Source organism: Indicator indicator, chromosome 14 (assembly GCF_027791375.1).
Source record: "Indicator indicator isolate 239-I01 chromosome 14, UM_Iind_1.1, whole genome shotgun sequence".
NCBI lineage: Eukaryota > Metazoa > Chordata > Aves > Piciformes > Indicatoridae > Indicator > Indicator indicator.
Genome location: NC_072023.1, coordinates 17263876 through 17274337, shown reverse-complemented (window position 1 = coordinate 17274337; position 10462 = coordinate 17263876). Strand labels below are relative to the sequence as shown.

Genomic DNA, 10462 nt, shown 5'->3' with positions numbered 1-10462 from the left:
CAAAGAAGCCAAAATTCCGCTGCTGGCACCATCTCCTAAGCCAACTGTTGATGGTGTGGGTTTTCCTGTTCCTCTCAGAGTACACCACTGCTGCTGAGGGAACTGAGCAGAACACCACTTGAGGTCCTGCCCCGTCAATCGATTTCCCAAGGGCCTTAAATTCCTTTTAAATCTTCCTGGTGCTGCTCTTTTCAATTTCTTCACTTCCAGCCTGGATTACCAGCAATGGGTAATAGTCAGAGGGATGGATTAGTTTAGGTAACCTCTGGGTGATGTCCCTCACCCGGGCCCCAGGTAGGCAGCACACCTCCCTGTGGGATGGGTTGGGATGACATATGGGTCGCTCTGTTCCCCTCAAGAGAGAGTCTCCAATAACTATAGCCTTTCTCTTTTTCTTTGTGGCACTGGTCCTTAAGGTTTGGGGGGGCTGCTTCATCTTTGGCATCTCCTTGATCGGTTCCTCTACAATACTCTCGTCCACATTGCCCTGAGCCTGCAGAGTCTCATACTTATTGCTCAAGGGCAGCGGGGGAGGGGAGGAGGGTGGGGGTGCATTCCCTTTGCTTCCCCTGACAGGGATCTGTATCCATCCTCCACTGCTCCCCTCAACTGGAGAGGGTTGCAAAGCCTGTTCCCACATATCCAACTCCCTTTCACTTTCTCGTATGGTCCTGAGCCTTGCTGCCTCCGCTTTCAGCTCAGCCACTTCATCCTTCAGCTCAGCTACCAAATTTATGAGAAAATTCACCTGGTCACACCTGACACAGGTGTCTCCTTCACCCTCCACAGCAAGTGCCAGGCTCGAACACTCACTGCAGCTAGAAGCCTGAACACCAGCATGCTTGTAGAGAGACTCAGTCTGGGAACCTACTGCATGTTTAACACCCTTTGTCCGAGTTGTTACCATGGTAGGTACCTGCTGGCAAGAGATCTTGAGATCGGAGATTTTATTGAGAGGTTTTGTTTGTTTGTTTGCTTGTGGGTCTTTGTGTGGGTTTTTGTTTGTTTGTTTGTTTGTTTTTTCCCCCGTACCCTATTAGCTGACCTGGCACGTGCAACCAGGCAAGAAGCCCAGCTCACCAGCCAAAATGGCGTCGTGCACTCAGCCCCGTGGGTTTTAAAAATTCCCGTGGCTGACGTCACAATCCCGAGCAGGCACGCGAGAGGACGACCGCTGGTTGTCGCTCTCTGCCAGGGGTCCTTCCGACCCGCAAACCCCGAAAAGAAACGAAAAGAGAGAGATCCCAAAGCAGGCACAGCGGACCCGGTGTCGATCCCGATCAGCTCACCAGCCAAAATCAATCCTTGATGCAGCAGGCCAGGGAGAGGAAACCAAGTTTGAGGGTGGGAGGTGGCATGGATAAATGGACACATACACACAGACAAACACATGTGGATGTGTACGCACGCACACCACAGCCTATCACACCTGGGTACACACCATGGTGCACGAGCACACACACTCTCCTGTGTGCTCACATCAGATATCTTGACTCCCAGTCCTCTCTCAGCTCCCTCTTCTCTGGGACAAGAGGAAGAGCCTCTTTGAGGAGCCACCAACTGGACTGTGGCAATTCATTGACATTGCTTTGAAGTCTCTGAGCCGAAGTCTTGCATGCCTGAGAATCTGGAGAATGTGGATGAAAAAAAAAACCCAAACAAATTTGAGGCAAAAGGGAGTAGTAGAAGAGAGAAATAAGTGATAAACCATGGCAGAGACTGGAAGTACTGAGAAACTTGGTGGGGATATACTAGGGCTTGGCTCAGACAGGGCTGAAGTGGCAGGATCTCGCTGTTCCCTTGAAAATCTAGCCTTGGGCTCGGCATCCTGCAGAGCTCCAACCTGAAGGGCACAGGTGCCCCAGGCTGAGGAAAGAGCAATGCAGGAGCTAATTTGTATTATATTCCTGACTGTCTCTTAGTGCTGGTATGCATCATGGAAGCTCCTCAGGTAAAATGACCCTAGATATCACAATGCCTGGGAAGGCACGGAGAGGGAAAGAGAGGTTTAGACTGGAAGCAGAGGTGTCTGTCTCACAGCACTATCTAGGCAGTGGGGCTTGGGTTTTCAGGCAGACTCTGCCAATGACTCATCCAATCTTCTTTTGGAATGCTGGCAGCATCAATACCAACAGCAGGTTTCCTGAAAAAGGAGGAATTACCAAGGCCCTAGATTTGCCTACTAGCCCCCAGTTACTGTACAGTCCTTTGTCTCTGGGAAACTGAGAGTCCAAATCTCTGACGTGAAAGCAGAACACTGTGCCACTGGGAAAAGAGAAACACAGACAGAGAGGACAAAGCAAGAGGGTGTGACAGAAGGTTTGCACAGCTGTGAACAGCTCCAGGGTCAGAAGCTTTGTAGAATGTAACAGCTGCTCCAAAGCAGGACAGTCTTGGGAAGAGAGTATCACCAAGCTCTGTGAGAAGTACAAGAGCTATCCTGAGAAACTCTCCCACTTGATGCTCCTGGGCAGCTTTCTCTCTGCCAGCCCATAGTTTTTCCAGGTTTCCCCTTCCCACGATCTTGCATCAGCCTGGACAGATTTATTTACTGTATCTGAGTTCAGTGATGATACAGCTGACTGAAACACTTGGACTAGGAGCATGGACTTCTAGAAAGACCAGCTGCCTCTGCTTGTCCTTTGATAACATCTAACACAGGTGCCCCCCATTCACCAATCCTCCTCCCTTCTGTGCCCTTGGAGCTGCCAGCATTCTGAGGCATGAAATGAGAAACTTGTTTGCAGCTGGAGCATATCTCTTTTAAAGACCCTTAAAAACCCCTTACAGTGGGATGTTCAGCAGCACTGAGCAGAAGAAGTGTTTACATTTCAGGCAGAGTCTTAAAAGAAAGAATTGTCAGTACCCAGGCTGAGATTATCATATGGACTAGGGGAGAGAAAAACACTTCCCAAGAGCTATGGGGAACAAGCCCACAACTGAACAGCTTCACATGGGAGGCAGTGGAGAGATTTTTTTCATGCCTATTGAATTTATTTTTGAACGTTTTCCTTTGGGAAAAGATTGTGTCCTATATGATAAGCACACACACACTCCAATCAAGAAAAGGAATTTGCTCAAATGAACTTAACAGCACTGAGAAGTTTTGGACTTGGCTTTGTTTGTTTCAGAATAAATGCAGAAGTGTCTTAGGGTTCATTAGCTGCAACTTACAGCTTCCAGCAAAAACTTCACATTTTTAAGGACAACACCATCAGCACAGAGGAAGCTCAAAGGGGTGTGAAGGCTGCTCTCAACAGGTGCTGCATGTGAGAATGATGCAGACCAGCAACCACAGATCTTCCAAAGCCCAAAAGTATTTCCAAAGGGAAGGCTGCCTTCTGAAATAATTTTAAAATAGCTCTCTATCCTAAGGAAGGTTTATGATTAACTGATATGCTATTTGTACTTTCTACCAGTGCCCACATTTGGAGCTTTGAATTTTCCACTATGTAATTTTTGCCTGGAAAAAAGCCTTGGATGGGAGATAAGGCCATTTCAGAAAGTGTATTTCTAGCAGCTCACACTTGCAGTCCACCTCTCCAGGCTTGAGGTCGTGTGGAGACCATGAAGCACATACTGTTGCTGGCCTTTCTGGGTGTGGCTGGTGAGTATGTTTTTCACTCCTGTTGTTGCAGTGTGTAAGGAAGCTCATTTTCTGAGCAAACTCACAAGGTAGTGTGTGCTGCCAAAGTGAAATTCAGTTTCAGCTTGCACAAGTTCTAAGGCAGAGCCTACAACCTCTTTTGACTGCTGCCTGTTGATCACCACTCGTGTCACAGAAAGAGGAATGAATCCCTTCCCAGGGGTTTCTGATGCAGGACTGCTGAAACATGGCCATAGCCTCAAAAAACCAGACTGCCTCTCTCTTAAGGACTCTGAAATACAAAGATAATGCCCAGGCCCAGAAAGTCCTGGAGCTGCTGTAAATGTGTGAGCTGAGGGCGAGCGTGCCGAGGAAATGCCACTGCAGACCTGTGTTGTACCTGCACTCGGTCCCCTATCGACCGCTACTGCGGGCAGCATCCTGGCACAGACGCCCTGGGACTAGCAGCCAGTGCTTGAGATGCAGGTGTGTGAGACCCATCTGCTTCTAACCCTGATGGCATTGTTTTAGGGAGCAGCAAATGAGTGTCCGTTAGACTTCCCCACCACTGCTACTCTGAGTCTTTGTGGAAGCAGAGCCTACAAGTGAGGTGCTTCAGTCAGGCACAGGGGCACAGGATTCCTTATGCCAGATGCTGACATGTGCCTCTTCTTCTCTCCCAGTTGCCTATCCCATCAGCGGTGATGATGATGATGATGATGACAAGATCGTGGGAGGCTACACCTGTGCAAAGAACTCTGTTCCCTATCAGGTGTCCCTGAATTCTGGGTATCACTTCTGTGGAGGTTCTCTCATCAGCAGCCAGTGGGTCCTCTCAGCTGCTCACTGCTACAAGTCGTGAGTGGAATAAAATTTCTGCTTCCATAGCCTGCTTCTTTCTTCCAGTTCCCTGCCAGCAGGTATTCCGAGCTTTGAGATCCAGATACGTAAGTGACTCCGGCGTGACAGGGGACAACCAAGGAATGGGTGGCTCATTCAGGAAGCTGGGCTGAGGCATCTGAAGGGCTTTTCCACTCCTGCAAGTGTTTCTGTGCATGCAGAGCACTTTCTGAAATGGCAATGTGATAATCTCATAGCCAGGTATGGGCTGTGGCACTACTCTTGGTAAAAGATAGTCAGTGCAGAACAGGAAGACAAATGTGGTCAAGGTAAAGGCAGTTTGCCCTTTTCCAGAATGCTTGAGTAAAGCACTGTTATGTGTTCCACCTGCAGCTGCTACAACAGCAGTGGTGAAGGGAGTGCCTATGGTGGCAGGGAGCTTGCCCATGCCCTGTCAGGAGCAGTAATGGATGTGGCCATTCCTTCTCTTCTGCAGTCGTATCCAGGTGCAGCTCGGCAAAAACAACCTGGCAGCCACGGAGTCCACTCAGCAGTTCATTAATTCAGCTAAAGTCATCCGCAACCCCCGCTACAGCAGCTCAACCCTGGACAATGACATCATGCTCATCAAGCTTGCCACACCAGCCAAGCTGAACAGAGCTGTCCAGACAGTTCCTCTGCCTACTAGCTGTGTGACAGCAGGCACCACATGCCTGATCTCTGGCTGGGGCAACACACTCAGCAGCGGCAGTGAGTAGCCTCTGGGAATGTACAGCATCATGAGGGCCCTGGAGACACTCTAGGGCCTCACAATTAAGTCCAAGCAGTACAGCCTAAGCACAGAGAAGTGCTGTGGGACAGAGAGTTTGGGGTGATCCATTTGTGTAGGGCAGTTTTCATTTACCTGCTTTAAAGACAAGCTTTTGCAAAGTCCTTCCTCTTGTTTGGTGTTCCAAACCTGGACTCACTCGAGTCATCCATGCTCCATTCAACAGCAGCCTCTTGCTGCCACAACTTCTGTGGCCTGGCACAGGTAGCTGCACAGTGCCAAGCACTCAACTAAGATCCACAGGGCTGTCGGTTCTCCGCCAACGAGGTCCAAGTCCACAACTGGATCTAAAATTCCTGCAGGACAGTTCCATTCTCTCACACCAGTTGTCAGAGGTCTGGCTGGCGACTGGTGTCTAATGCACTGATGACAATTAAGCCTGTGCTGCAGGGGATGGTGGTTTTCCTGAGGCCCTCGGTTCCTCCCAGCATCTGTGCCACAAGAGTAGCTCTTAGCTCTGTGCTTGCCAATCGATAGTTTTCCAGGTATCTGAAAAATTCACATAGCTGCAGGGTAGGACAGGGCATTGTCCTATGGCAGAAGCTGTTCCATCTAAACAAAAGGAATCCATGCTGTGATGCCAGTTCAGAGAACAAAAGACCACTCAAACTGCATGTTTAGTGATTATGTTTCTGCCAGTAAACTGGAAGATGTCATCAACCACCTCTCCTCCTTTTCTTGTAGGTAACTTCCCAGATGACTTGCAGTGCCTGAAGGCTCCTGTACTCTCTGCAAGTGCCTGCTCCCAAGCCTACCCTGGGCAAATCACAGACAACATGATATGTGTCGGATTCCTGGAGGGAGGAAAAGACTCCTGCCAGGTAAAACATCTGCCTCTCCTTTCCCATAGCTTTCTCTCCTGTCTTTTGCCAGTAGAGGAGCCATCCTATTGGAGAATCCACTAATACTCTCTGCAGCTGAATGTTGTTTTTATGATCAACAGGGGAGACTTCAGGTGAGAGCTGCTTCTTGAGTGAGGCTAGGTTTTTCCCCTCAGTTAGCCATTGGCCCTTTTCTGAGGAAGCAAATACCTCTGCCCTAAATCTCCACAAGCAGACTATGCCACCTCTTGCCCCTTAGGCTATTGAAAAGGGAGGAGTGCTGCACTAGAGAGTCAATGGTAATTCCAAGAACTTTAGAGCTTAGGATGCAAATGTTCATTCTGGAGTCACTGAGAAATGAAGAGCCAGTATTCCAAGATTCATCCAGTCTGGAAAAGGAGCACACCTGGCAATTGGAAAAGCACAGTGGAGCTCCCTTGAATTTCTGCAGTGTTCTTGCTCATCACTTACACTGATACCATTTGCTGAATATCCTCATTCTTCATGTGCACAGGTCGATTCTGGCGGTCCAGTAGTCTGCAACGGACAGCTCCAGGGCATTGTTTCCTGGGGTATTGGATGTGCAAGGGAAGGCTACCCTGGGGTTTACACCAAGGTCTGCAATTACGTCTCCTGGATCAAATCAACTATTGCTGCCAACTGAGACACTCTCACTCTGTGACCTCCTTTTCCTCTTCCACATTTTTTTCCATTGCAGGACAGGTCATGGCAAGACTATACAAAAATAAAATCTTCAGACACAACTTATTTGTGCAGCATATCTCTGGGTACCTCCATAGGGTGAGATACAGAGGACAGAGGGAGGGAATGTCACTCTGGGCAAAATATTTAATATTTGTAGTGCCTCTCAGCTGGCAGGATTTTGGACCATTTTGCAGACATTTCCATCAGACACATGCAGCCATTTCTGGAGCAGAACATCTTTGCTGTTTATCAGCATGTAGTTAGGGGCTACAAAACTGCTTAAAGCAGCTGAGAGAGTCTGCAGGCAGCACACTCCTGCTGTAGAAAACAGCAGGCAGCCACACAAGCGCTCACCATTGCCCCCACTCCCACTCTCAAAGGTATGACTGAAGAGTCCCTAGTGGAACCTCCTCAAAAGCTCTTCTTGGTGAATGGCACAACCTCTTGCTAGAGCTTGCTCTCTTCTTGTACTTATGCCACTGAGGCTGTTGTCTACACCATTCTACTCAGTTAACTGCTTGTGTTGGGACTGCCCGGTTATCCTGAAAGATTCAAAAGGACATGGATATTCCTGGCTTCTGCTTTTAACTCCTCCTGACCCCATCTAGCACTGAAATTGGAAGTCCATGCAAAAGGTGATAAAGTTGCCAGTGGGATGTGTAGGTATCTCCTAACACTGTTGAGATAGGCCCAATGTACAAACAGGGTCAGACCGTAGCTCTGTGTCCTATTGCTCTGGAAGCATTGGATGAATCCCTTCTCAGTATTTGCCCTTTCCAGAAAAAGCCCTGAGCTCTAGCCCAGCATCCTTCCCTTCAGTGTGTTTCCATCAGGAGACAGAATTCTTATTTGAGAGCGTTAACAGACACAGATTCCCTGACCTGTGATGCCCTGACCTGTGATGCCCTGACCATGTATCCTTCTCTGACTACTGTAAGTTGGGGGTGGTTGATATCTTTGCCTGGTATGTTAGGAGAAAGGAGAGAAAAATTTTGGAGGACAGAGGAGAGCATATGATGAAGAAATAATGAGATGAAAATAGGGTCAAAGAAATACTATCATTAGTGCATTCTGAAATATGGCAGACAGGAACGTTGAGAAGAACAGTCTGGAATCAGCCTCAGTCCTCTGTCACTTTCTCTCACAAATCATTAAGGCCTCCAGTGGGTAAAGAAGAATTCCATTTCCCAGAGTTTAGGCCATTTCTGATTTTCAGATTGATGGAATATCCTCATAGGACTTCCCCTCTTACATGGTTAGAGCATCACTAATGCCTGCAGTGGACTGTGCCATGAAAAGAGGTAGCTTACTGTGGCAGTTTGGGCTGGGTGCCCCCTGCCACTGCTACATGGGATACACCTCTGGTGTCGTGGGTGCCCACCCAGAGGGGTGGACACAGGAAACGGCGTATTTCTACCCATAAATCCTGCGCCCTATAAAGCCATCTGCAGAGTCATTCTCTTCCTCTTTCTTCCCTCTCTGCTCCCATGGGAGATGCTCTCTCTTATCGGGTAATGCCGGGGGAGTATCTCAGGCCTCTTAGGCCTGTCTAGGCCTAATGCCAGGAGGAGAATGGAGGGGGGAGGCAGTCTCAGACCTGGCCAGCCTGAGACTTGCCTAGCAGTGGGAGGGGGAAGAAAGAGCCCTGGGGGTTTTGGGTATACCCTCAGGTGGGAGGAAAGGAGGATTGGGAAGCTTTGGGAATTCTGTGAGGGGTTCTGTACGCTTTGGGATATTCTTTGCCACTATACTTTGTAGTCTTCTGTAGCTTCACCAATTGCTTTTCCATTTAAACTTTCCATCACTCTCCAATCCGTTTGTGTGAGTCTTATTCTTTTGTCCCTTTCGGGGCAAGAGAAGATCTGTCTGGCCCCAAACCAGCACACTTACAAAGTTGTTTTCTCCTCTGTGTTGTCTAAAAAGAGCAACAGACATGTGCAGAGTTCATCTGACACCATCTCTCACCATCACTTCTTCATATGCACTCTGATGAAATACTGGCTAGATAAGTGGGGAGTAAGGTGTGTGACCAAAGTGCCAGGCTCCAAGGGTTGTAACCAGCACATGAAGTCCAGCTGGAGGCTGGTCACAAGAGGTGTAGCACAGGGCTGAGTTGTTAATGCTATGTTACTGATTTGCCAATAGTATGTAACGTGCTTGTTAAGGACCTGCAAAATGGGACAGAGCACCCCCAGCAGGCAATGCAAAACTGGGAAGACTGCTATCATCCAGAGGGACCTCAACTAGATGGGTAAATGAACTGATAAGAGTTTTGTGAAGCTCAACAGATTGGACAAAAACAGGCATGTTTTAAAAATATGCTTAAACATAAGAAACCAGGAGAGAAATAGGTGAGAGAGAGGACACAGGAGAAAGGGACAGAATGAGTAGAGCAGTAAAGTGAAAGGAAATCTATGGAAAGAAGAGAAATGAGGCAAGGCAGTGTATATAGGTAAAAAGGGTCAAAAGGTGTTTCTGAGGTGGGATAGAATAGGAAAAAAATTAGAGCCAAGTGGAAGAGAAGCAGACTGTACCAGCTCTTACTTTATGCAGGCAGGGCTGGAGGGCAAGAGCAGAAATTTGGTACTGTCAAATAGAGGGTTGTGCATGTGCTATGGCCAGATCCCTGTCTGCATGGAAAGGTTTGTGCTGTGCTGCTCTGGCTTTGCAGTCACTGTGTGTCTTGCTCAGCACAGAAGTATGTGCCAGAGTCATTGAGTAGGGCATGATCTATCTTCATAGATAAGCGGCTGCCCTTCGTCCCGCTGCTCTGGATGCGGTTTCTGAATTCCTTCTCAATCTCTGCTGTGCCACCTTCCATTGAGTATACAACCAACTGCAGGGTGGCATCCTTCCCCATGGGCAATTTATACCAGTACATGGTCAAGAATGCATTTGTCTTTTGGGAGCAGTCCAGAGTCACAGAGTCTCCCACTCGGACAACCATGTCTGGCGATTGAAGTGCCTGGCCTGCAAAGAGAAGGGAAGCAATGGGAGGAGTGAAATATGTTGAAAGGGGCATGAAAGCACTTCTTTGAAGCATGATATGGGATAGGGTGGCTAATGATATCAGCAAGCTATGGGACAGTGTTCCATTTCTCTGAGAGAGACATGCATGAGAAATAAAACTCCACAAACCAGCTTCAAATAAAACAGAAAATTTGTTGGGAAAATAATTCCTTTAGTACTCTCATCTGAAATATTAAGATGGGTTTAAAAAGAAAAACCAAAAAAACCTAATTTTGTAGATCTGTAGAATTTTCAGACTAAAGAGGTGGAGGAAAAGATCATCTTGTTCATTGCCCATCCTCTTCCTGGAAGTCTTGGGGAATGGGGCACTGCCAGCAACTGGCTAGACAGCTGAGGGAGCTGCAGCAACTCCAGTGCAGCTGTTCAAGTGGAAGGGAAACTTGCTTACCAACAGGCACCAGGATGGTCATAAGGAACCACTGGAGAACCATGGAGAAAGGCCACCTCCTTCCAGCAACCTGCCCGTGGTGATGACACAGGCAGGAAGATTCATGAAGAGGAGAGGTTGAGCAAGAGAGATGTCTCTTGTGGACAGGTGGGCAGGGCAATGAGTGAGAGCAGCTGGCTGGCTGAGAACAGTGGGGAGTGGCATCTGCATGCAGGCATCAAGTGCACGCATCCTGCTCCACCAACTTCCTGCTGTATGTATGT

The 10462-nt window shown here is 48.3% G+C and overlaps 1 protein-coding gene and 1 gene segment (V, D, J or C); one reads left to right on the top strand and one right to left on the bottom strand.

Moving 5' to 3' along the window:
- Window positions 1-3567: 3567 nt before the first annotated feature.
- LOC128971459 (trypsin I-P38-like) lies at window positions 3568-6740 on the top strand. The gene is made up of 5 exons (XM_054387022.1): window positions 3568-3607; window positions 4270-4444; window positions 4923-5176; window positions 5940-6076; window positions 6591-6740. The coding sequence occupies exons 1-5, from the start codon at window positions 3568-3570 to the stop codon at window positions 6738-6740; spliced, it is 756 nt and encodes a 251-aa protein (XP_054242997.1).
- A 2712-nt stretch (window positions 6741-9452) lies between these two features.
- On the bottom strand, window positions 9453-10242 carry LOC128971502 (T cell receptor beta variable 30-like). The segment is given in 2 exon segments: window positions 9453-9751; window positions 10200-10242. Coding segments are annotated over 2 exon segments (342 nt in total).
- Window positions 10243-10462: the final 220 nt, after the last annotated feature.